General features: G+C 37.2%; 1 protein-coding gene across 1 annotated transcript; it reads right to left on the bottom strand.

The window, feature by feature from the left end:
* Positions 1–553: 553 nt before the first annotated feature.
* LOC308635926 (myosin-2-like) lies at positions 554–26,339 on the bottom strand. The gene is made up of 40 exons (XM_081270815.1): positions 26,249–26,339; positions 26,075–26,117; positions 24,461–24,684; positions 24,221–24,364; positions 22,606–22,762; positions 21,374–21,401; positions 21,176–21,290; positions 20,985–21,077; positions 20,400–20,463; positions 20,176–20,274; positions 19,041–19,144; positions 18,383–18,521; positions 17,929–18,047; positions 17,690–17,839; positions 16,346–16,516; positions 15,947–16,256; positions 15,252–15,328; positions 14,245–14,332; positions 14,038–14,155; positions 12,803–12,926; positions 12,578–12,714; positions 10,922–11,177; positions 9,098–9,340; positions 8,841–9,017; positions 8,611–8,756; positions 8,437–8,527; positions 7,958–8,347; positions 7,213–7,339; positions 6,413–6,531; positions 6,090–6,286; positions 5,219–5,402; positions 4,976–5,141; positions 4,750–4,874; positions 4,290–4,598; positions 3,900–4,103; positions 3,254–3,379; positions 2,992–3,162; positions 2,806–2,910; positions 2,595–2,690; positions 554–839 (listed from the first exon to the last, which is right to left on the bottom strand). The coding sequence occupies exons 3-40, from the start codon at positions 24,662–24,664 to the stop codon at positions 687–689; spliced, it is 5,826 nt and encodes a 1,941-aa protein (XP_081126941.1). The 5' UTR covers positions 24,665–24,684; positions 26,075–26,117; positions 26,249–26,339; the 3' UTR covers positions 554–686.
* Positions 26,340–26,907: the final 568 nt, after the last annotated feature.

Raw genomic sequence — 26,907 nt, 5'->3', positions numbered from 1 at the left:
TACATGATTATCTAGGAGGCCATGAAGTCTGGAAATATTATAATATATAAAGTAATAATCTCTATGGCTCCAGTCTTGATTGCTACCCTGTGTCTTTCGTAGGGAGAAAGGTCACATCTCATTCATCATATCAAACCGCACCCACGCTATGTGCACAGCATATTAGTATTAATATTGGAAATCTTCATGTACCAACTAACTAATACATTTCATTTGTGTTCTTTATCAGTTATTAATCAAGGAGAATTAATGATGTGGTTCATCCTGAATTGCCCATGTGAAAATACAGCTAGTGCCATTCTTTGCATAGACCTGAAAAATTAGAGGAAGCAGGAACTTTCTAGGATTTTACTATACCCCAAATATCAGGAAAGGTTAGAAAGAAAAATTATATCCAGATTTCTGTTCACCAGAACTGGCTTCTCTGATAAGTGACAGCTTCACAGTTTTCAAGTATTATCATAGTGGCAGGTTAAATGTGATTGCTTAAGAGGCTTGAGATTATTTAAACTTTCACATCATTTTAGGAGAGAAAACAAACAAAGCCTAAGGATATGGTTTTCAAAGTATTCTGTACTTTTTATTTCCTTCACAATAGGGTAGAATAGACAAAATTACAGAGGAAAATGACCAAAGACTTCACATTTTGTGCCTCTCTTCGGTCATTCCATTGCATCCGGACTTGATCACTCTTCACTTATAATTTTTGTATGAACTTCCCGACTCTTTACCCGCAATTTGTTGACCTGAGACTCTGCAATGTCAGCCCTTTCCTCTGCTTCCTCCAATTCATGCTGGATCTTGCGGAATTTAGATAGATTTGTGTTGGATTGTTCCTCCTGAGAATAAAAATGGAATTGTAAGAAGCCCATACTGCGCATCTTTCTAGACTAAAGACTTAAGGGATGAAAGGATTTGGCATCTATAGATAAGCAGAATCTTACCATCTCCTAGATTTTGCTTATCATTGAAATTAATATTGTGATTTAACTGGGGCTTGGTGCCTCATAAATAATCACATCCTTAATTTTTAAACCAAAGCATATTAAAAGATGTGTACCACAAATAGAACAATAAAAAATGTTAAGATCAGAGGAGAAGGAAAGAATATTAAAGTCAAAATTGTTAATACTTGATGTTAGATGATGACTGTTCCCTAAAATTAAGTATTCTTTATCATATTAAGGATGAATTTAATAATAGTTTTTAAAATTGAAATAAATGATGTATTTTACTATGAATGTTTTGGCACAATACATTCACTTTTTTCTTCCTACTTTGGATGTAAAAATTGTACTGACAGACTCCCTAATATAAAGTAATCCTTACATTGTAGGAACTAAGCCTATTTAAATACCAATAGAAATTTTCTTTAATAAAGTAAGGGTCTTACAACTTAGTAATTTACCCATGCTACAACTGCACTCATGAATAAAATGGCCTGTATTTTCTTCCCCCTGTTCTCTCTTGGACAGGTTCTGGTATGAGGGTTATGCGGGCTTCTTAACATGAATTGGAAAGCTCTCTGTCTTTTCCCATGATCTTGAACAGCTTACATAGCTGGGGGATTATCTGTCCCTTGAAATTTTGAAAGACCTATCCGGTCCTGGGTCCATTTTCAGAAGTAATTCTGAAATAACTTATCCAGCCAAATTGGTAATTTATATTCTCCTAGAAAAATCATAAATTTCCTCAGGATTTCAATTTTTTTGGTAGGTTTACATAGTAATTACACCAATTTTTTTTTATGTCCATGGTTTATTTCTTTTCTTATTTATAATGTTGTGAGTTTATATTTTCTCTCACTTTCCCCTTGATTAAACTACTCAAAAGTATATCAATTCCCCAAAGTTATTAGATATAACTAAAATAGTCAAATTAGAAAATATTACACTCTAGTTAATCAATTTATCAATTTCTACCTTTTTTTAATAGTGCTTCTTATTTCCATTGTTTTGTTATTCATAATTTCTTGATTACACTGTCCACTTATTAATTTATTTTTATTTTTGACTCATAATGAAAGCACATACAGCAATGAAGTAACTTTCAGTCAATAGCTTTGACTTCATTATGTAGGTTTGTAAAAGTAGCATCTTCCTTGTAGTTTTATTTATAATTAATTATTCAGTAATTATGATTTTTATTTTAAATTTATCCAAAGAAATATAAAGGAAAGTTTCTTCTTTAGCATTTAAATATAGGGATTTTTGTTTATATTTTCTCATCACTTGGCAATTTTAATATTTATTTTTTAGTTTTCGGCGGACACAACATCTTTGTTTGTATGTGGTGCTGAGGATCGAACCCAGGCCCCACGCATGCCAGGCGAGCATGCTATCGCTTGAGCCATATCCCCAGCCCTCACTTGGCAATTTTAGCAGACAATGACCAGAGATTATGGCCTGTGTTATTTCTGCTTTTAAATTTTTGTTTCTTTGTTAAGTGAAAGTTAACTTTTAAAACCAAGCTTCTGATATTACAAATGATAAGAAATAAAACTACAAAAATGAACAGGATAATGAATCTAAATACCTATTAGCTTTTCTTAACCCAAGGACTTCATTCTTCCCTTCTATTTTAAAGATACTTACAGCCTCTTCTGCTTGTCTCTTGTAAGATTTCACTTTTGCCTGAAGTTTATCTACCAAATCCTGAAGCCTGAGAATATTTTTCCGATCTTCTTCCGTCTGAAAGATCATAAAAACCATAGGACCTTATTTCTAAAGCGCTATTGTGTCATTGTATATGAGCATTTCACATTGATTTGGAAGAATGCTTAGGTGATAAAAGTTAATGCTGTACCTGGTAAGTGAGTTCCTTCACTCGCCTCTCATGTTTGCGCAGACCTTTGACAGCTTCAACATTACGCTTCTGCTCGCTCTCAACCTCCCCTTCCAGCTCACGCACCTGCAAATAGGTAGGCTCTTAGAAAAACTTTAATCAAATCAGGCACTGGAAGCAGAAGGAAATAGATATTAGGAGACCCACCCTGGCCTCCAGCTTCTGGATCTGCTTCTTGCCACCCTTTAATGCCAGCTGCTCAGCCTCATCCAGACGGAGCTGCAGGTCCTTCACTGTCTGCTCCATGTTCTTCTTCATCCGCTCCAGGTGGGCGCTGGTGTCCTGCTCCTTCTTCAGCTCCTCAGCCATCATTGCAGCCTGGTTAGCAAAAAAACCAAAAAAATCAAGAAAACTATTGCTGTAGGCAGTCGTACTGCTAAATTAATGGAGAACTATGCCTGCTACTCACATCAGTGATGGCCTTCTTGGCCTTCTCTTCTGCATTGCGGGCTTCCTGGATGATGTCCTCCATCTCTCCTTGCATTTGGGAAATATCTGTTTCCAGCTTCTTCTTGGTGTTGATCAGGCTAGTGTTCTATTTTAAAATAACATATACATCTTCTTCTTATGCTATCCAAGTACCATTTTTTGAAAAAAAATTAGGTTAAAAACTACAAGAAATGCTTTCAGTATTAAGGAATCTTGTTATGTAGTGCAAATAAATAAAATAGAAATGTTATAGAATATTGAACATCTTCAAGAACATACTTCATAAGCAGACTAAATAGCTGTATAATATTAAAATTATCATTTACCAGTGAAACCATTCACAGGGATAAAATAATAATGTTCACAAGATTCAATTTCTGCACAATAAAATGTCAATATTAATAAGAAGAGTCAGTAAAACTTAAAAAATAATAGACAATTATTAGATTATTATAGGAAGTGAGTCAATAATATTTGTTTAACATAAAATAGTGGAAGTTTTCTCAATAATACAGTAAAAAAATGATGAAAGTATGAAACCTGGCCGTCATATAAAAAATTCAGGCCTGTATATTCTGGGCATGTAAACATCAACCAACAGGGGAGTTCTTTGTTCTAAATCCCACCTGGGTGTGGAGGAGCTGGACACGCTCACTGGCATCCAGGAGCTCCTGTTCTGCGATTTTCCTGCTCCTCTCGGTCTGCTCCAGTGTGGCCCGCAGCTCCTCAATCTCAGCCTGAAGCAGGTTGGCTCTGCGCTCAACCATGGCCAACTGTTCCTTCAGGTCCTCCTGGCCTCGGAGAGCATCATCCAGGTGCAGCTGGGTATCCTGGGCAATGAGAGATCATTGAGATATCACGTTCTCAGGCTGCAGTCATTCCAATTGTCCTGGAATCATCTTTTTGTTTTTTGGCAGTGCTGGGGATTGAACCCAGGGTCTGTGCATGCAAGACAAGCACTCTACCAACTGAGCTATATCCCCAGCCCCCCGGGTCCATCTTTTGAAGCCATTTACCTTGAGTATGCCTTGAGTGTTCCTATAGTTCCTCAGGGCCTCAGCAGCCATGCGGTTGGCATGGTTCAGCTGGATTTCCATTTCATTGAGGTCTCCCTCCATCTTCTTCTTGATCCTGATGGCATCATTCCTGCTCCTGATCTCAGCATCCAGTGTGCTCTGCATTGACTCCACGACTCTAATGTGGTTTCTCTTCAGCTGGTCAATTTCCTCATCCTTCTCAGCAATTTTCCTGTCAATTTCAGACTTGACTTGGTTCAGTTCAAGCTGGATGCGCAGGATTTTCCCCTCTTCATGTTCAAGAGATGCCTTAAAGACCGCAAAAGATGACATTAGCAAGAAGCATTCTGAAGTTTTTCTGCAAGGCATTAATTTTATTCTGTCTATCTTTTTACAACCTACAGAGATGTATTTAATTTTTTCTGATTTGTTGGTGTATAAGATACAATTCAATCTGTACCTCAGCTTCTTCTAAAGCAGCCTGAAGTTCACACTTCTCTTGTTCTACTTGTTTCTTTATTTTCTCCAGTTCATGGATACGTTTTCCTCCCTCTGCAATCTGCTCCGTGAGGTCAGAAATCTCCTCTGTTGTTTGGGTAAAAGACAGGTAAGAACTTGGTCAAACACATGCATGAGAGAGAGATTCCTCCAAGTCATGAATATTATTGAAAGTGAAAGGGACTCACGCTGCAAGTTTTTGTTCTCTCGCTTCAGGGTTTCTAGCTGATCCAAGGATTCCTCATAGGCATTCTTCATCTTGAACAGCTCAGTACCAAGGGAGCGGGCCTCCTTCTGGGATGCTTCCAGCTCAGCATGTGTTTCCTCATATTTCTGCTTCCATTCAGCCAGGATCTGAAAAATCCAGAGTGGTTACTTGCTGTATAGGGCAGAAAAAAGTCACAGAGAGCAGTGAATGCTACAGACATCACCTTGTCGAAGTTCCTTTGCTTCTTGTCCAGGGCTGCACAGGCAGCATTGGTCCTCTCCACATCAAGCATGAGGTCCTCGACCTCATTCTGCAGCCTCTGCTTTGTCTTCTCCAAGGATGCACATTTGGCATTCACAGCTTCCACGTGTTCCTCAGCAGCCTGTAACCTCTGAGCCAGCTTCTTCCTGAAAAATTATATAAAATTTTAGGGAGAAATAAACATAATAACAATCACGAATTGTTAGCACACTGAAGCATATTGGAAACTTCACACTAACGTGATCTATGAGTTCAATCAACAAACATCAGCAAGCTCTTTTTATAAACCAGTCATTGAGACAACAATGAATAAGACAAAAATGTTCCCTGCCATAAAGCTTACAAACTAGTGGGAGAGATAAACAATAAGCAAGTCAGAAAAATCCATGACCACACTTTCAGATATAAGTATGACAAAGAGAAGTAAAGTAGGGTACATTATGGGCAACTACTTCAGGTATTCAGGAAAGGCCTCCCTTGGGAGATAACATCTGAGTCAAGTCACAAGATCTGAAAGAAGTCACAATGAGCTAGAGGGAGACCAGTATGGAAAGTATTCTAAACAGAGGGAACTGCACAAAACCCTAAAGCAGCGATAAGCTTGGTGTGCTTGGCATATGGCTTAAGCTCTGTAATTAGTAATCATTTGCCATTTTTGATTTCTTAACTGGATTTTAGTCTTGTGCAGTAGGGACTACTGTTTGCTCTATTCATGAATCATTCTCAGGACTTGGTAGTGACTGGCAAATAGAAACTAGTTAATTAAGCATTGTCAAACTAATTCACTGACTGTGCCAAGTTTTCAGCACATTCTTTCAGTGCTGTGCACATACTTAGCCTCCTCCAGCTCCTCTGTGCGCTGGATGGCATCAGTCTCATACTTGGTCCTCCACTGGGCAACCTCACTGTTGGCCTTGGACAGCGCCCTCTGCAGCTCTGCCTTGGATTCTTGCTCCTCCTCATACTGCTCCCGCAGCAGGTCACAGTCATGGCGGGAGGACTGCAGGGCGTGGGCCAGGGCATTCTTGGCCTGTGGAGATAGTTATGCCTTCATTTTACTGGATGTTTAATTGTTTAATTTTTAAGTTTCAATTCAAAACCGTCTAAAAGCTGGTATAACTGGATCTGTTTATGGTCAACTCAGAATAATTGTTACCTTTACTTCCTCTTCAAGCTGCCTCTTTAATTCCTCAATCTGTTGAGTAAATGCTTGTTTTCCCCTTGATAACTGAGACACCAGAGCTTCTTTTTCATCAAGCTGGCGTGAAAATTCACCTAGACAAAGAAATGGCACATTGTTTTTTAAATGAAGAAAATATTCTGCAAACCCATGTTAAAAATAAATTTTATCCTTATCCCCCCCCAAATGAATACTCAGATTATTGAATTCTATATTGGCATCTTCATAGTCAATGCTAAATTTGGGTATTTATGGTGGAACTTCCATATCAATCCATATGAATAAATATAGCTCAAATTTTTTGTCCTCTCCATAACTAATTATTTTAGCCTTTTATATGTTGAAAAACCTTTTGAAGGCTGTCAAAAAGGGAGAGAAAATGTCCAATTCTACATAGTTTCACTTCCATAGACTTTTGAGAGATAGGCCTGTCCATTGCCCTAGTCGTTAATTTAATGTTGATACAAATTTTTTTTAAAAAAATGTGTCTTGACAAAGAAGTCCTGAACCCATGCTGGAATGACCTCTATTCCAACATCCCCTTTGTGAAAAATAAATATTCAAGGCCTTTCTGGAGCAGAGCTTAGTTTAGTTATATGAAAATATTTATTCCAGTGTTGTCCCCAAATGACCTTGCACTTAGATGGAGAGTCTGAGCCTTTCAATGAATCACACATGATCTCAGTTGCTTTTATTAGACTGCCACCAAATCATTTGTTCTTAACCATATCATCATCACCACCACTCTTAGGCACCAAACAAGAGGGAAGGTTTACCAGATTCAGTCTGTAGGCGTCCCCTCTGGGTTGTCAGGTCATTGATGAGCCGCTGCTGCTCTTCTTCTTTGGATTTCAGTTCACTCACTTGGTCCTCTAGAGTTCGGCACATTTTCTCTAGGTTTCCCTACAGGATAAAAAGCGAAAGAAGGAAGTGGAGACCCTTCAAGATAGTGATCTTTGCAGAAGCTAAGAATTCTCCCCAAATGAAATATCTAATAATTGTTTTGATTCATAAGTCAAATTATCTAATATGCACTGTGATGTAGAAGAATTTATTTATTTTTATTTTATAAAAGCTAGTCATGAAGCTATGTGCAGTATTAATATAAAAGTTAAATAGTAGGTTTCAATTTTAAGATTCCACAAGAATTATATGGTACATACTCTAAAGGCATATTAAAAACTACTGCATTGCGTTTCTATACACTGAAACCTTGCTATTGGATAATTGAAAACATGGGAGAGTTGTACTCTCCAGTTGGGGGACTGAAGAACACAAATGACCTATTTTCCAAAGCTAGCACTGTTATTATAAATGGGGTGATACGCTGCTGTGCTTTGGTTTTCTGTTTATTTATATGTTAAATGAAAATAATTAAAAAGGCTTTATTTATTTTATGCTTACCTTCCTGGATAACTGCAAATAATAAATGACTTAATGTGTATAATGTGTCCTTTGTGAACTGTGATGTGTCCATATGGGTTATTGTCATTAATGTCAGTTTTCCCATATCTGTTGTACCTTAGCTTTAGAGATGGTCTCTACATTACTAGCAAGGTCATCAATCTCCATCTTCATCTCACTCTTCTCTTTCTCCAGCTTCTGCTTGACCCGCTGCAGGTTGTCAATCTGCTCCCCAAGTTCAGCCACACTGTCTGCATGCTTCTTCCTCAGGGTGGCAGCTGTGGCTTCATGCTGCAGGGTGGCCTCCTCCAGGTCCCTGCGCATTTTCTGGAACTCAGCCTCCCGCTTCTTGTTCATCTCAATCTGGGCTGAAGTGGCTCCTCCAGCTTCTTCCAGCCGCTCACTGATCTCCTCCAGTTCCCGAGAGAGGTCAGAGCGCTGCTTCTCTGCTTTGGCCCTGGAAGCCCGCTCTGCCTCAATTTCCTCCTCCAGCTCCTCAATGCGAGCCTGGAAATGGTGAAAAATACAAACTCAGTTCCTTGTATCAGTCATTTATTTTTCTTGTTGAATTAAAGTGATGGAGATCATGTACTTACCTGTAACTCCTTGATCTTCTTCTGCAATTGAATACCAAGTGCCTGTTCATCTTCAATCTTGCTTTGCAGATTGCTCATTTCAAACTCTTTCCTTTTGGGAAAGCAGCAAATGGCAATAATTTAGTTCATACCCAGCAGTGGAAGCAAATTCCTGAGCTATTCTTTCATACTTACTTTTTGAGCTTTTCATCTAGTTGCTGTTTCTCATTTTCAATGTCCATTATAGACTCTTGGGCCAACTTCAAGTCACCTTCAAGTTTCCTCTTAGCCCTTTCTAGGTCCATACGAAGTTTCTTTTCTTGCTCCAAGGACCCTTCAAGCTAAATATAAATTATGTTGAGTAGGAACTAAGAATTCCCAGTTTCCTTTAGAAGAAATAATTTCCTTGATAATGCTGGACTTACATCATCCACTTGCTGTTCAAGCTTGATTTTAGCTTTGGTCAGGGTGTTGACTTTGTCCTCCTCTGCCTGCAGGTCATCCAGGGTCTGCTGGTGGGCCTCTTGGAGGGCCTTCTTCTCCTTGGTCAGCTTAGCAATGGTTTCATCCAGGCCTGCCATCTCTTCTGTGAGGTTTTTCACCTATAGGGGTTAAAAAAGAGGTGACCTCTGCTACTGACTGAGAAGAACCTGGATACAGTGCAACAGAGTATGTTTCATACCTTGTTCTCTGTGGCATGCTTCTCCTTTTCAACCTTGGCCAGTGTCAGCTCAAGGTCATCAATGTCTTTCTTCAGTTCTGAGCATTCATCTTCCAGTTTCCTCTTCTTGGCAGTCAGCTCAGCGTTGATCTCTTCCTCATCCTCAGCTCTCTCGGTCACCTCTTTGATCTTGGCCTCAAGCTGGATTTTGGTTTTGATCAGCTGGTCACATCTTTCCTCTGCATCAGCCAACCCTTCAGCTTCCTTGAAATTACAATTGAGAAGAAAGAATAAAATACTTTAAACTGATAAAAGTATAAATGTTTACAGTTTTTTTTCTTGGATTTCCTGTATTCACTTGTTTATGTCTTCACAGATTTTGTTTCATGACCACTTACTAAAGTGCAGTACATTTTCATATGTAGAAAAACCAAAAAGTATTGGTAGTTGACTTATTCCTTTAGAAGAGTATATTCCACAATAGATTAGAAAACCTCTCTCTCAAAGGCTACCGTTAATGTAGAAAGCAATTAATGACATCAGAGAACAGAGAAGTTGGGCCAAATTTGACTTAATAAAAGAATTGGTATTTGAGTTAAGTCTTGAGAGATGGATAGTATTTAGGTTTGCAGAAATCAACTTATTAGGAAGAAAATCATGGTGGGGGATAGGGAAGCATTCCTGCCAGAAAATTTCCACCTGCAACTGCTATTGAAACATATTTCTTTGTAGTACTGAAAGATGACCCTGGTTATGATGCTTTAAATTCAAGTTGAGGCAAAAAGTAATCAAAAAATTCCTGGCAACCCACTGTTTCCAATTAATGGGAACAGAGCAGGCAGAAAATGAGAGAAACATGAAATTTATATTCACCAGTGATCCTCCATATCAACTTTTGAATACACAGAAGAATATATTCTCTGTATAGCTATGTAGTGAATGTAGTGGTATAGAACAGATTCTGAGTAAATCTTTGGGGAGAACAGAAAAAAAATTTGGAATAGATTTGAAGGGGGTAGAGGCAATAAAGAAAAAAAATGCAAGGGGAGGCTCTTTTTTCCTACTGTAATCTTGAAGGAGTTATTATACTGCCCAAACTTGACAGCAGAGACTAATCTTATCAGAAAGAAAATATGATTTTGTGATGAGTAAATTATACCAGACCAATTCAATTCTTTCTAAATGAAAAACAGTCCTATAAATTGCATTTCCAAGTTGATGGTAGCAGTTCTAAAATGGTTGGCCCAAGAGCGAGCAGTGAGGAGCTTGGACAGAATAGGAGAGAATTGTAAGTAGGCAGAGCAATTTAGATACTGATGAAGCAATCTAGGTGTGGATGTAATAGGGTACTGACTGTGGTGATAGATTGTAAAGAGTGGATAAGAATTTTTTATATCGATAATTAACAATAATTCAATCAAATTTGGTGTTGAATGCTGCCATTTTCCAGCTGTCAATATTGTAATTTAAGACTCATGGACATTAAAAAAGTGTTCAAGGAAGCTTCAGGAAAAAAAATCTCCCTCTGTGATGTCCTCCCCTTAATATTTTATCTGGGATTACTTCATGTTAAAATCGCTTCCAAGGACTTTCTTCAAAAGGAAAAGACATAAATCCTGGAGTTTAATAAAATTGTAGAATGAAAGATGATGGACATTTCTACCTAATTGTTGTGGTGCTGTATGGCAGGGATTCAACAGGCAGTGAAGGGATACATGGAGGGCTTCAACTTTCTCTCTCCAATGCTTGTCTGCCCTGCTGACTATCCAGCCCATTGCCCATAATAGTCAGAGTTCTAGCACCTGCATTCTGATTAGCAATACCCAACATGGTACCCCAACTTACAGACTGAACTTGGAGCTGCAAGTCATTTTTTTCTTTTAGCAGTGACACCATCTTTTCTTCTAATTCCTTCCTTTTTGCCTCTGACTTGGCAAGTTCATCTTTGGTTTTCTGGAATTCTTCCTTCATGGTGGCCATCTCCTTCTCAGTTTCTGCACTCTTTAGCAGAGGTTTGATCTTAAAGAACAGTTTCATCCAGGGCCAGTGCTTGACATTCATGAAGGCTCGTATGTTGTATTGGATACAGAAGATGGACTCCCTAAAATTCAATGACTGCAAATTAGGTATTGTGTGGATGATGAAATGAGCTGAAATTTAGGCAGCAAGAGTTGGAGGTTCTGTCCCCACTCTAATCCTCACCTTCTTTGAAATGCACAGATTAAGCAAGTGATATTTTGGGGGTGATAGTTGAGGATTTGCAATTCCTCTACTCATTCCTCTACCTCATTGCTTCTCAAACTTTGGAATGAATAAAAATGACCTGACGGGATTGATAAAACACTGATTCCTGAACTCCAAAGAGTCAGATTCAGAGGATTTGGGGTGGGACCTGAAATTGTGCACTTTTAACAGGTTGACAAGGGATGGTGATAATGCAAATCAAGGACTACACTTTGAGAAGTACTGCTGTGCCTCAGTGCCTCTCAGACATTCTTACTAAAATACCATAAGGGAAGCAGGAGGTGAACACAACCTTTAAAGATTGTGGGGTATCTGATTAAAGATGCTAGAATTTATTTGACAATCTCTAGTTTTATATTTTAATGGGGTGTGAATTTTGCATTATACTCTATAATACTACATTTGCTTTAATTTAGGTTATTTGAATAAATTATTTACCCTCATATATAGACAATTATTTACATATATGTGTGTGTATGTGTGTGTGTATGTGTGTGTGTGTGTGTGTGTGTGTGTGTGTGTGTGTATATATATATATATGACCCAAATTTATTATTTTTAGTAAAATAGAATACCGCGGAAGTTTAAGCATAATTTCAAATAGTAAAAATAAAATTTGTTTTATGTAAATTGTTTATATATTTACACATATGTGTGAATATACATAGAATGGCAATGTAAAATGCATATATCACTATAGGTCCTGGTCATGTATATCCTGCAGCCTGAGAAGCCTAGCACTATAGTCTTTGAATTCTGTCCCTTCAACAAATTAGATCACCAGGAAGCCATATCCCTTGATGACATTGTATTAATTTACTACAACAAGTCTTTCATAGACAAATGCCCTTAATATTTTAAATCATGATAGTTCAATAATAGAAATGATCAGATGGAGGAAGGATAATACAGAATTATATAAAACCATTCTTGAAAATGCTATACATTTCAATGTCCTCTCTTTAGTCATCTGCCTAATAAATCATATTAGAACCAAGTGCTACAGTAAAAATTTGTCTCTGCTTTCTCACTGATGTATTTTCTCTTGTTAGATGAAAACTATGAACACTTCATGCTTCTCAGTTTTTTACCCAAACACTCGGAATATATTTCATGGTGATGATCCTTTAAGTTTTCCTTCATTTCTCTATGGGACTCTTACCATTCCTTCAGTGTCCTCAGCGCAGTTGAGTCTGTAAGCCACCTCCAGTGTGTTTTTGAGGATGAAAGACATGAATAAACAGTACATTTTTATACCTTCTCTCCACCATCTTCTGGTACTCCACTCTTGCCAAGAACCCTCTGCACATGGCCTGGGTGCGGGTAATCAGTTGGGCCAGCTTGTCATCTCGCATCTCCTCTAGGAGCCCCAGAAGACCAGCTTTGAAAAAGACCTGTGTGGGGGCAGTGTTCCAGATTAGAAATGTTGCATAAAATTCAAAAGAACAGGAATAGTATCAGATTGGATTTAGAGAATGTTACCTTAGTGTGACCAAATTTATACTGGGTGTGGTCAATATCAATGGACGCAAGGAGCTTCTCAGAAGCCTTCTTGCTGTCGATATACTGTCCTTCAGGGATAGCACTTGCGTTTAGTACCTTGTATCTGTAAAGCAAATGCAGTTTAAAAAAATAAAATAATGCTTGGTTTACTAATAAAACAAATAATATCTAAATATTAAATGATTTATTTTAAAATAAAAGTTCTTAAAAATATTATTCTTTGTTCAAAGAGGGATGACATTGCTTACATGGATGGTCAACCTATTGGCTATCAAGTTGTACTCCATTTTACCATCTCTTAAAGAGTTGCAATTTTCTTTTTTGCCTCATCAGACCCTGTTCTCAGAAAAGAACTTTATAATCTTGTTCACATTAAGCTATAGATGACCTATAAAATATAACGTTATCCCTGCTTGATGAATTTGCTGTTTAAAATCCTGAGTCCAAGAGTGCTTTTTATTGAAAAATCTGGTAGAAGATACTTCAGGTATGGAGAACTGCCCTAAACACTTAAAATCAAACTTAAAATCAAATCGAGTCTTGAGCACTGAAGCTCTCTGTCCAACTCCACCAGACCTAGACTTAGGAGAGACCTGCTCCCTACAGCTGCCACCCAAGCTTATTCTTGGATTTACAAGACAGGCTTATCTAGGAAGGAGAAAAAGGATCTAAGGAATTGTGACATGTCCCCTCTGTTTCTGCGAAACACTTGGAAGCTTATGTATGAGAGAAAAATGAAGATAGATACAATTAAAGGAAGCAATAGAACAGGAATTATTTGAAGTTGTACATGCATGGGAGAGTTACCAACTCAGCCACTTATTAAATGTCTGACTTTGGGCAAATAACTTATCTCTCTAAACCTCAGGTTATTCATCTATAAAATGAAGTCATGTTAGTGCCTACTATACTATGTTTTTATAATGATTAAATAAGATAATCCAAACATACTAAGTATTCAAAAAGATAGCTCTCATAACTAAATTGAAATTAATGCACACACATCTGTAAACTAGTTGGGAGCTTGGTAAATTCAATGAAAATTCTACACAGTGGTTAAAATATAATATACCTATTAAATACCTTAAAGGTATTTTTGAGGTGTACACTTTTTACTTTTTTGGCTAATTAAAAATTTTTCACTAAATTGTTCTGCTTGTACTAAATTTATTTGTATAAAACTTCAAGATATGCCATAATTAGGACAGTCTGACCTCTGCTTGAAATCTGCATAAAGGATTCTGCTTGGGAATCCTTTCCTACAGATGCGGATGCCTTCCAGCACACCATTACACCTCAGCTGGTGCAAGACAAGTTCATGCTCCATGGCACCTAAAAAAACACATATATATTTCACTGCAGAGTTCTGAATAAGGGGGTGTGGCAATCATGTCTTCTTCTTTCATTCTAGAACTTCTTACCTGGAGTTTTAGTTTCATTGGGAATGATACACCGCACAAAATGAGGGTGGGTGCTCCTGAGGTTGGTCATAAGTTTGTTCAAATTCTCCTGTAAAACCAGGAAAAATCCTGTCATCTCAGACTGTGGACATGGTAATGAACATTGACAGTGTTTATAAAGCCAGTCTTTATGGTTGGGTTGAATGACCTGAATGGACCTTTTCATTTAAAAGAATAACTCAAATGCTTCTCCTGAGATTAGTTTCTTCCTCAGTACATTTTTCTGAATTTAGGTTGGCAGGAGTTTCTCACAGCAACCAAATGTGCTTCTTTTCAGTTTATACCAGCACTGTCCTTCTTTCTACCTACATTCTTGGCTACCCGCAGACACAAGGCCACTGCTACCCATACTAGATGATCACACTTTCTTCTACTAAACTCTATAGTTCTTCAAAACAAAAATGCAAGCCTGCACACAACTGAACTTTTTCTCATAAATATAGCTCCCTCTTTCCAGCTCTGTAAAATTTTAGGACATAAGATTATCTATAAGTAAGCAAATCTACCAGTTATAATTGAGAATTAATTTAAGAGTAAGGACACCAGGTGAGCTTTGTGGTAGGTTATCTGCTAGATGTCATTAGTCTTGCCAATGTCTTGTTAGTCTCTCTGTGTACATGTCATTGTTCCTTGTCAGACTCACTAGATTATGAATATAGAGCATTAAGTTTTATGAAATTTCCTATCACATGTTCTTCACTATTTGACTTAGCATGAAAGGTGAGAAAACCATTTCTGAGTAATTTAAATCCTTTCTCTCTAAATTTAAATCAATAGAAGTCATTAGCTAATGTCAGTTCTTTCCTAATGTCTCTTGAAAAGAAGATCTTATGTTTCTGAAAACGAATTTATGGGCTAGGGGTTTAGCTCAGTGTCTAGCACATGCAAGGCCCTGCGTTCATTCCCTAGTAGCAGAAAAACAAAATTCCCAAAGTAACTGGGAAATGTAAGAACAATTTTTTCCTTACCCTGAAAAGGGCAGACACAGTCTGGAAAGAGGAGCCCTTCTTCTTGCCACCTTTCTTGGCAGCTCCGCCACTTGCCTCTGGAGAAAAAGAAGAAGTATCATTTCAATGTGGTTCTGAATCAAAAGGGCTATCCTTGCCAATTTGCAGATGTCTGTGCTTTTCTGTGTTCATCAAATGGAGCATTTCCTCACTCTCTTGGTGCCTCTGTTTGAATTGTATTTTTAACTAAGTTTTCATCCACTTTTCTGTGATTCATTCTTCATTGGGAAATAATGTGAAGGCCATTCCCTTTATCATATAGAAATGGACACCCCTATATTTGGACATTTAGGATATACTAACTTCAGAAATCATCAATAAAGCAAGTATAGAGAGGCAGAAGTTGGTCACTACATTATCTTAAATATCTCCAGATATTCAGTTTAGTGGAAGAAGCAGAAGCAATCATAGAAGCTGAGGCTTTTCATTGGTTGAGAGTATGATAGTTCCTCCTCTCTCACTCTTTGCAAGTAGGACCCCTATTTGTAGTGACTCGAGCCACACATGTATAATTATAGACCAGCCTGCCTACTCAATGCTTAGGGGAATAATGGGTTTGGCCAGCAAACATTCTACCAGGACTATGAGTTTTCCAGACTCAATCTAACATCACATTTTGTAATATCTACAGAAAATGTTAGACTTTTGGGTATTACCTGCTTCAGCAGTTTGAGCCCCAGAGAAGAGGTAAGCTAGAGTTTTCAATGAAGACTTCTGGTACAGCCCAACCACAGTCTCATTCAGGGGGTCCTTGTTCTTGTCCAGCCAGCCAGTGATGTTGTAGTCCACAGTGCCAGCATAATGGATCAGGGAGAAGTGGGCCTCAGCCTTGCCTTTGACCACCTTAGGCTTCTGGAAGTTGGCAGACTTTCCAAGATGCTGCTCATACAGCTTGTTCTTGAAGGAGGTGTCTGTTGCCTTGGGAAACATGCACTCTTCTTCCAGGATGGAAAAGATGCCCATAGGCTGAATTTAAGACAAGGTAAAAGGCATCTGGGTAAATGTGAAAAGCAGAGTACATGGGCAGTAGAGACCAAGTAGACAGAGGAGACTACCTTCTCAATGAGCTCAATGCAGGCAGCCAGGTCCATCCCAAAGTCAATGAAGGTCCACTCGATGCCTTCCTTCTTGTACTCCTCCTGCTCCAGCACGAACATGTGGTGGTTGAAGAACTGTTGCAGTTTCTCGTTGGTGAAGTTGATGCACAGCTGCTCCAGGCTGTTGAACTAAATAAATAGATGTGTTTACTTCTCTCTTTAAAAAATTGAGCATTTAAAAAAATACAGTACTTTTAAATTTAAAACTTTTTGTCCAATAGCCTTTAGATGATAGATGTGAAAATCACTGGACCAAAGAGATTCCTTTGAAATAAAAAGTAAAATGTATGGAAGGTTTGAAGACGTGTGGAATCTACTATTTCTCCTACTGCCATTTTATAGAAAATTCTATTAGTATTATTTTCCCCTGCATTTGCTAAAGTTTACTCAGGTGTTTTCTTGAGTTCCTACTTAATCATCCCATATTTATTCCCATTATTTTCTACATCTTTTAGAGGGCTCCTAGTTTTCAGTGGACTTATGAGCCAACTTGCAACCCCTGAGAAATTGTCTAGGAGTCTACATTATGAGGAATTCACTTTGGTCAGCACTTCAAGTGAGCAATAATTACCACTTCTATTCTTTAATGTGAAATGAAAAAAAATCATAATACCAAAAATCACGTGCAGTATGAGAATATACACTTATATTTTAAAACTCCACCAAAATGTTAACATTAACATTAACTAGATATAAAATCCAATTATGTGGAATCTTTTCCCTTGATTTTTTTTTATATTTTATGTAATGTCCAAATCTTACTTTAATAATTAGGAAGAAGATAAACTTCTTAAAAACTATAAGCAGGAAAAGTGTATCTCATGATCAAATATGAACTTTTATTTCATGATATCACATTAATGAGCATTAAAAGCTAATTTCATTTATGAATGCTGAATCTAAATTATAAAGTTTTTCTCAGCTTTTATTATCTGTTTAAGTATTTCCAAATGATTTCTCCACAATATTTTCAGAGCATACTTAATCACAAGGTTTACTTTGATATTTTCACATTAGCTTCATTTTGCTTTGTGGGATTTTTAGAATCCTCCTCCCTTCACAACACCAGATTAATTCATAACTCCCTTTGAATCACTTAGCAAGTCAGGTTGTCATTAAGCATTTTGTTTCTCATAGAAGTGGAATTGCCACTACAATAAATGATTTGTAGCTGCCAAATCAATCTAAGTCTTAATATAACTGACAGTTGTAAGAAAAGGTCATGATATTCATAAAATCTTTCTTGTTACTATTTCCATATCCTACTATTAAAATCTCTTCACCAGCCAGCTACATACTCACATCAAAAATCTCAAAGCCAGCAATGTCCAAGACCCCAATGAAGTACTGTCTGGGCTGCTTGGTGTCCAGTTGCTGGTTGATGCGGGTGACCATCCACAGGAACATTTTCTCATACACGGCTTTGGCCAGAGCACCCACTGCGTTGGTCACCTTGAAAGACAAAGACAGAGCTCTTAAAATTATGTAATGGCTATAAAAATGTTCTTTGTCCTGGTGATGAATTTGAATTATGTACCTACCTGCTCTACAGTCTGGCCTTTGGTAACATACTCATTGCCGACCTTGACCCTGGGGTAGCAGAGGGCTTTGAGCAGATCAGCAGAGTTCAGACCCTGGAGATAGGCTGCCTTGTCAGCAACTAAAAGGAAAACAAGGTAGAACAATTTTATTATGGCCCAAAGATACCCACTTCCTTAAATTTTTTAAGCTACGTGTGTTTTGTACAGTTTTTTATGTATAACTTTTTGAACTTTCTTGTCCATTTTTTCATTAAGTTAAAGACGTTGGTAATGGGTAGTTTGCCCTAAAGAACTTTAGAAATGATAGAAACTATCTAATGCCCATGTTTCACACAATATATTATTTTGGTATAAATTAACACTTCTTAAAAGTGAATTTGTCTTCTTTAGGAAAACTCACAGGAACAGGTTAAAAATGTGAGTCAAACAAATATGACATCAACTCAGCTGATACCTTCAGTGCCATCTGGCTCAGCTTGCTCTTCACGCTGCTTTTGCTTGAATTTCATGTTCCCATAATGCATCACGCCCCCCGTGAGCTTATAAATAGACACCTTTTCTTCATTAGTGAAGCCCAAAATATCAATAGCACTCTGTCAAATAATCAATAATGTAACTGTTAGGTTACAGTCCACACACTTGCTATTTATAGTTCACATTCCCACTCCTGACTTATTGGTCAAACTGAAACTACCAGTATGAATAGGGGGCAAGAAATTCCTTAGATTGGGCATAAAAGGTTTGGTCAACCAAAAACCAGCACAGAGCAATCTAATTTTAGGTGTGTATCATCTGAGGGTTCAAAAAGTAAACTTAGGGAACAAGGATAGTAAATTTAAGGCCCTTGTTATTTTGAGAGGTGGTTTGGTCCATAGAAAATAGATATAAAAATAGTTAAATTGCTTAAATTCCAAAATAATAAATTTTTAGACTATTAAGGTAAATTAAAATGTTGTAGAGGCAGATCTTAACATTTTCATAGACTCCAGGAGGCATGCATATGCTCCTAACACTTCAGTCTTTGCTATTTCCATGGGATACTAAATATTTATCTAAATGGACCATTGCTCTGACCCAATGTAGTAATTCCAGTTTTTGTATGTTCTACTTACATCTGTGGCCATCAGCTCTTCCTGGTCATCAATGCTGGCTACACTGATTTCCCCTTGACTGACAAATGGGTAATCATATGGGTTTGTGGTAATCAGAAGCATTTCTAAATACATAGAAAAGAGCAAAGATAAGCATAATAATCTTCTTCATCAAAGCAAGAGATTTCTAGACAAATTCTAAGATCACTTTATGATGCTTGGTTAAAAGATGCTTGATGGGCAGTGTAGGGACTCTTAAAGGATATTTAACACCATCTCAAATCCCTTAAAGTTGTTGTCAGGGTATCTCCTATCATTCCCTATTTTTAAACACCATTATAATCCAAAAATCATTATATATGAAAAAAGTTGTATCTGTAAGTAGTAGTAACAGTGTTGACTATTTACAATTTAATTTTGAAAACAACCTAAATATCATTAAAAGGTATGATATGATTAAGTAAATTATGCTTATTTCTAGAGTGGAATACTGTGCAACCATTAAAAGTAAGAATGTGAATCTATATTTATTGACATAGAGAAAACCATGATAGGTTCAGCAAAAAATTACAAAAGGGAATGTAACTATTATTTCAGTTATGTAAGTTGTATGTGTGTATCCATGTTATGATTTACATATTGAAAATGACTAGAATAATATTTTAGTACTATAGTGATAGAAATTGGAAGTGTTATTTCAGTTTTCCTTTTTCTTTCTTATGAGTTCTTTTAGTGAGCACATACACATTTTAACAAAGTTACAAGCTGTTTATGCCATGCTGAGAATCCAACCCAGGTCCTTGCATATAGTAGGGAAGCATTCTACCGTGGAGTTATACCCCTATCCTGCAAAGTTCTTTTAAAAATTAAATAACAAGCTGGGTGGAATGGCACATGCTTTTTATCCAGCTAGCTACTCAGGATACTGAGGCAAAAGAACCACAAATCTGAGGCCAGCCTGGGTAAATTGGTGAGATCCTGTCTCAAAATAAAAACATAAAAAGGGCTGGGGATGTAGCTCAGTGGCAGAATGTTCTGGGTTCATTCCTAGTATCACAAAAATTAAAATAAAGTATGTATAAATTCAACAAAATTCAGACATAAATTCATAGGTAATATTATAGGAATTTTGAAAAGGAAATATGATATTTCTTACCAATTAGTTCTGGTTTCTTGTTTGATGTGATCTGATAAAAAATATGGTAACTTCTTTCAGCCTTAAGCTGGAAGGTAACTCTAGACTTCTCTAACAGATCTAGAAGAAAACAAACAATACACGGGTAAAGTATAAAAATTCCTGTGATGTAAAAATTTGATTTTTGGTTAATTTTATAGCTCATAAGGAACAGAAATTATTTTCAAGGATATTTGAGCACTTACATGTTTCAATATCAGCTGAAGCCAGTTTTCCTGTAGTGCCAAAGTGGATTCTGATGAATTTACCCTTGAAAGAAAAACTAATATTATTCCCTTATTTTTCAATAATATCAAATCTTTGCAAACTCCAAAACACTTGAGATGGTAAGGCTTTAATACTAAATCAATTTAGAGACGATTTGTGTCTAGAACTAAAAAACAAACAAACAAACAAAAAACCTATTTTGTAAGTGAAAGAATTTTCTTTTATCTTAAAATTTGTACATTTGATACACATGCTAGGTGATATGTTAGTTTGATTTCATACTGTATAAATATATTAAAACATCATTGTCTGCCTCATAAAGGTAATCAATTATCATCAATTGAAAATAAATGAAAAATTTAATTGTGAATAATAATATAATGACAGGTAAGAATGAACTTAGAAAAGGGCACATATCTTTTAAGACAGGATTTTTGATCCATGTTCAGAAGAAAAAAGTCAGTGTAATATAATGTTAATAAAAGATTCAAAGGATGTATTCACAAGCATCCCATCAATTTTGACCTGTGAACAGAGCCAATCATAGCGTCCAAGAGACTTACAAAGCGAGAGGAGTTATCATTCCTCACGGTCTTGGCATTGCCAAAGGCCTCCAGTAGGGGGTTGGCACTGATGATTTGATCTTCCAGAGTCCCCTGCAAAGGAGAGAGCAGTTCTTGCATCTGGGGCTCAAGAATTTTATACCTGAGAGCCCTAACAGAGCTTGGATTCTGACCATGGCAGCCAGACCCACCTGCATTTTGCCAGAGGTTGCCTCCTCCTTCTTCTTCTCCCCAGTAACTGCAATTGTTGCAAAGTACTGGATGACACGCTTGGTGTTCACAGTCTTCCCTGCACCAGATTCTCCACTGTCAAATCACAACAAAATCAAATGAGGTCCCAAAGCTAGCAGCTATCACATTCATGAAAAGAAAGCATAAAATCTACTTACGTGATCAGGATTGACTGATTCTCCCGGTCTACAAAAGAGAAAATGTGGACATTTAGTACTGTTTTCTTATACATTTGTGAATGACAAAATAAAATGGAATGAACTTAATATTTTTAAGCCTGGGTTTTGCAATCCTTTGGGCTTTGTAGGTACTGGGTCTACCATCTTTGTAGTACCTCTCTTTTCTACTTTCTCCCCCGCTTTTGCACACATGCACTCATTTAAAATTAACACTGCCACTTTTATCTGTCTTATGTTCAAGTCTTTCAAGAAATATTTCATTTGAGGAGAAGATTCTGGGATGAAAGAAAATGTTTGAAAGCCAGAGTATAATTGATAATCACATGGCTCTATTTTCCTGAAGCGTCAGACTTTCTTTTTAATACTCTACCATTAAATAAATAACAAAAGCCAACTTGACATTATGATTTGAGTATTGATGACAACTTTAGTTAGTTACATATTTTTTGTGGATGAAAGAAGTAATGAAAAATGGATGTTGGAGATATTTTTAGCATGTGGAAAAGTAAGAAAAATAGTAAAAGGAGGTTGCTATGAAAGTACTCATGGGTTTAGTCATATTTTTCAGGGGAGGATAAAAGTTTGTTTCGATGTTTTATTCTAACAAGGAATTCTTGAAGCTCTTTCCAGAGGAGTGCTGGGTACTTACGATAAGTCTATCTGAAACAATATTGTAAAAAACAGATTAACATAACTGTCTTAATACCTTATATACTTTAAAATATTAGGACTGTTCAAATTGGCACTGGGGAAAGAGAAATAGCATTTGTGGCATGTTTAATTTATGTTCATTGGTCACAATTTATGTTATTGAGAATAAAACCCCAGAGGCAAGGTTTACTCTCCTGTTTTTTGGCTTAGGATAAGTGGAGATCCAGTTTGTATGTGTGATTCTGTGTCTGAATGTGCATGTGTGTACATGTACACAGATATGTTTTTATTTTTGTTCAAATTTATTTGAATTTCTGAGTAATTCAAAAGTAAATTATTTAATCATGGACAACCTTTATTAAAGTTTAAACATTTAAGAAATCATTAGCCATTATATAATATCTCATAAATATACCTGTCTCACCTCGAGGGGATAGTTTTGAAGTATGTTGAAATTGGTTTGGTTATAGAATCTCTCTCTCTCCCTCTCTCCCCCACCCTCTCCTCTATGGTTCTGCTCTAGAAATACTATGTACACACAAAACATCTGACCAACTCACCAGTCAGCATGAACTGATAGGCGTTGTCAGAGATGGAGAAGATGTGGGGTGGGGCCTCCTGGCGCTTTTTGCCTCTGTAGGCCGTCACTACCTCTGGGTTGTACACTGGCAGCCACTTGTAGGGGTTGACAGTGACACAGAAGAGTCCTGAGTAGGTCTTTGCAAGGAAAGAAAGAATTACTACCTAAAGGCCTTTTCTGTTATTTGCTCAGTTCCATAAATAATTGGGTTTTAACAAAAAGGAGGAATTAAAGTGAATGTTCTACATTTCTTTAAGGCATCAACATGAAAACTAGTTGGTGGATTCAGCAATGTGATAGCAACATCCTTGAGGGAAGGGACCATAATTCAGAATTCTTATTTCTCCCCTCAGAAATTGTCACAGTGCTTTTTTACATGGCAGGAACTGTAAAAACATGTTTGTCTGTTTGCTTGTTTTTAAATGTGTTCTATGAGACATTTATACTCTTTTAAAGAAAGTCATATACTTCCTTTGCAGAATTAAGATAATTGAAATTTATAACAACATAAATTTAGATATTAGCTAAATGTTTAACAATAAGGAAGTGATTAGGTGAACTGTAGTAAATCTTAAGGCAACATAAAACATGTTTTTGTTTTTTATTTTTTTAACCTTTAAAAAGGTAAACGTGACAGTATATAACAACACTGGGAATATATTTTTCAAACTATTTTAAATTATAAAGACACAAGAAAAAATGATGTAAATATATTATGATTACAACAGAGGAATTTTAAAACATTTGACAACTAGTCCATAACAGAACAACCAGTTAAAACAGAGTTGACCATAAACACCAGATACGCCTGTAAAGGTGTCGCCAAGCTAAATATCAGCACTGGTTAAAAAAAGTATGAAGGTAACATAATATATTGAATTTAAAATATTTATTGGAAAGTGAATTATGTTCCAGGTCCCTGCCAGGCAGTAGAAATAAAACATAAATGAGATTGTGTTCCTTGAGGAATTCCCAGTCAACGCAGGAGACAGTGATATAATGAATGATGCAGGAAAAACATGGCCAATGTGATTGCAGGGACCGAAACAATGGGACACACCACCAGACTCTGCCTGGGGAAGTTGGAAAGGTTTCACAGAAGAGGAGGCATTCCAAATAGAAGGAACCAAAACACATAAATACAAATTACTGTTATTTGGGCAGAGTGAAAATGAGTGAAATTTGTCCCTAAAAATCATTTTTAAATGATAAAATATAAGTTTATATTTTCCCTCCTTGGAATGATTCTGCAACTGGAATGTGGAGAGGGGGGTGGGGAAGATGTAGGCAGATAGTTGAGATATAATCAGTAACTGCTCAAATATTTAATTATAGATCTGTGGTCAATTTAGTCAACAAAGATAATGTCCTTCCTTGGCTTTGAATGAAAAGATGGGCTGGTGTTTGCATTGTGCCTTACTAAAGTGTAATATTTATTATGTAGTTCATTATAATAGTATGAACGCTTAACTAGTTATGCTAATAGTGAAAATGAAAATATGTCACTACTTGGGACTCTTTATGCTGCAGTGGAGGCCATGGGCTGATAAGGTATGCAGTGATGGTAATAAAGACCCCTGGTAGGGGACACTCACGTAGATCATCCAGGCTGCATAACGCTCTTTGAGGTTGTACAGCACAGCAGGCTCGTGCAGGTGGGTCATCATGGCCATGTCCTCGATCTTGTCGAACTTGGGAGGGTTCATGGGAAAAACCTGATCATCCTTCACTGTCAGAGTCTGGTAAACAAGGATAACCATTAACATCAATCGAGTGACCAAACCCTCCCTCCCCCAATTCAATGAAATATGGCAGGTTCCTGGGTCTCTACTCACCGCCCCTGCATCAGTTTTTACTGTCACTTTCCCAGCTTCTCGGCTCTGAATAGTTCCTTTGACAAAGGATTCCTTGGGCTCTGCCACAAACACTGAGGTCTTGGCATCAAAGGGCCTGTTCTGGGCCTCAATGCGCTCCTTTTCAGACTTTCGGAGGAAGGGAGCAGCCTCCCCAAAAACAGCCATTTCTGAGTCTGAACTCATGGCTGCTGATCTCAGAGGTCCTAAAGGGATAAAACATTTCACACTATAGACTCTGAAGGGCTGTTATACCAGTAGATCTTCATATTGGTTGTATTCCATGGGCCCAGTTGGAATTTCCACTAGGCATTTCTACTGTACACCAGCGAGTTATTGAAAAAAAACGTAATCACCAAAACTGAAATGCATCAAAGATCTCTATGCATGCAATACTGTATTTAGAGCTTGACATCCATTATCTTCTTTCATACTCCAAGGCTCACATTCCAATCAAGAAACTGGGTTATTGTCTCAAAACTGCTGCTAAGTTGCTTGTGTGCGTGGATAAGTCACTTGATCTCATTGTCTTTAGGGATTATAATATCTCTTTCTTAATTCACAGCCCATGAGATATCATGATGATACTTTGAAAAAACAAGTTACTACTGAACAAGTAGTAATTTGAAATAGCTTAGGCTATCATTGATGTATAAAATGTCAATTTACTATAATGTCACTAAAAATGCCACGTCTTGCCATGCAAAGAAGAAAACTTTATTTTTTCCTTTAGATGTATAGACCAACTTGCTCAAAGTGGATTTGGGGGGATTATAGTTTTATTTACCTTTGTTTTCCCTTTTAGTGGAGTCTTAATAGAGTCACTCTAACAAAATTTCCTTGCATAGCAAATCCAGTCAATCAGTTTAACCCAGTTAAACTAGTTAATGATAAAACCGAAAGCATTGCTCTCTTTGCTGTTATGAATTTCCTTCTAAAGAATGCAGGCCTTGGTTGCTTTAGACTGTGCTGTCTGCAGGTTGCCAGTGGCATCAGTAGAATGCTTGGTTTGGCAAAGAATGCCACTACAGTCATTGCATGATCAAATTACTTGAAATCATTTTAATCTGCTATTCCAGTCTCTCTCTTTAGAAATGCAGAGTGTAGTAATGGGGCCGCTTAATGCCTTTATTACTGAAAACTAAAATTCTACAGTTTTTTTCATTTTATATAGCACTCAGCATTGCACAGAGTAACTTTTTATAAGGGCTTTAAAGAAGTTTAAAGGAGCATCTTCCTGGATACTTTTTTTCTTATTTCTTGGGCATCATGATTACTGAATGAATGCTAGTAGCAGGATACATTTTAATCAAATCTGAGCATTTTAGCAAGGGAATTTGAGTGCTGTGTCCTTCTTCTTCGGAGGTAAAATAATCTTCTATTATAAATGATTCTCTAGCTCAAATGTCACCTCACCAGTACCTGAGTCATAAACAAGAGTTTGAAAGCCCTCCTTCTCTCTCCCTCTCCATCCCTTTACTGTTGCTGGAAGGTATTTACTGAGGTAAGCATTTTCTCGAAAGGTTGCTAAGTGACACAAACCCATCCAAGAGCCTTTTGCATTCACCTCTAAGAACTGGTTAGTCCAAATCTTACCTTATTAGCAAGTGAAAAGATGTAACCTGAAAGTAAGGCAGTTCTGTAAAAGAAAAAGGAAAAGCACTTAGTTAATCAAAGAGGGATGGGGATCCTATTTGAATTGCTTGCTATTATAAGCAGAAAGCAACAGAATTCATAAGTGTAAAAGGCCAAGTAGCAAGACAGCAGTACCAGAACCAGCGGCAGAAGCTCAGGCGATGTAGCCAGTGTCCCCAGTGTCCCTCTTGAAAGTCCTGCTCCCACTTACCTTGGAGCTTTTTAAAGCAGGACGAGTCAGCTTCATTCCGAGGGCTCTTTTATATGGATAGTTATGGAAACAATGCAGCTGCCTCTTCTTTCTTAAGTCAAAAGGAATTGTTTGGCAAAAACCCTGTTGGCAATCTGGCGTCCCTGCATAATTCTCATTCATATTAAGAATGGTTGGATATAATTAGAAATATTTTTCTTATTGAGTATGTGGATAAATCTCCTATGGATAATTTGAGAAGATGATCTGAAAGGAAGATTCAGGCTCGTGGATAACCGCATTGGCTGGGCAGCCAGGTTACCTGGCTTCTCTCATAACCGATTTTTGGCCTTACTGGGCATACCATTCAGCATTGCCTTGCATCACTTTTGCATGTCTCACATGTTAAATAATACAAATAAAATACACATATTTATTTTAATTATACGAGGCTTACTTTTTCACTTGTTAATCTTTTTTTTCCAACAGCGCAAAATTAAGCTATGTGCCTTCCACAATTTAAAAAGAGAAAGTCCTCTTTTTTTTTTTCCCCACAGTATTATTATAGTTCTGGGAATTTCCTGGCTCTTGTGAAAAAGCAGGG

Source organism: Spermophilus citellus (assembly GCF_964194105.1).
Source record: "Spermophilus citellus genome assembly, chromosome: 17".
In the NCBI taxonomy this organism is placed as follows: domain Eukaryota; kingdom Metazoa; phylum Chordata; class Mammalia; order Rodentia; family Sciuridae; genus Spermophilus; species Spermophilus citellus.
The sequence above is the reverse complement of the archived record's forward strand: the minus strand, read 5'-3'. Positions and strand labels throughout refer to the sequence as shown.

Bases quoted from the DNA above. Each gene is read 5' to 3' on its own strand.
- LOC308635926 (XM_081270815.1), bottom strand. From the start codon at position 24,664: ATGAGTTCAGACTCAGAAATGGCTGTTTTTGGGGAGGCTGCTCCCTTC. The intron at 24,365-24,460 runs GTGAGTAGAGAC...CTTGTTTACCAG, and splicing joins TAAAAACTGATGCAGGGGCG to ACTCTGACAGTGAAGGATGA. The intron at 16,257-16,345 runs GTAGTCTCCTCT...TCTTAAATTCAG, and splicing joins GCATTGAGCTCATTGAGAAG to CCTATGGGCATCTTTTCCAT.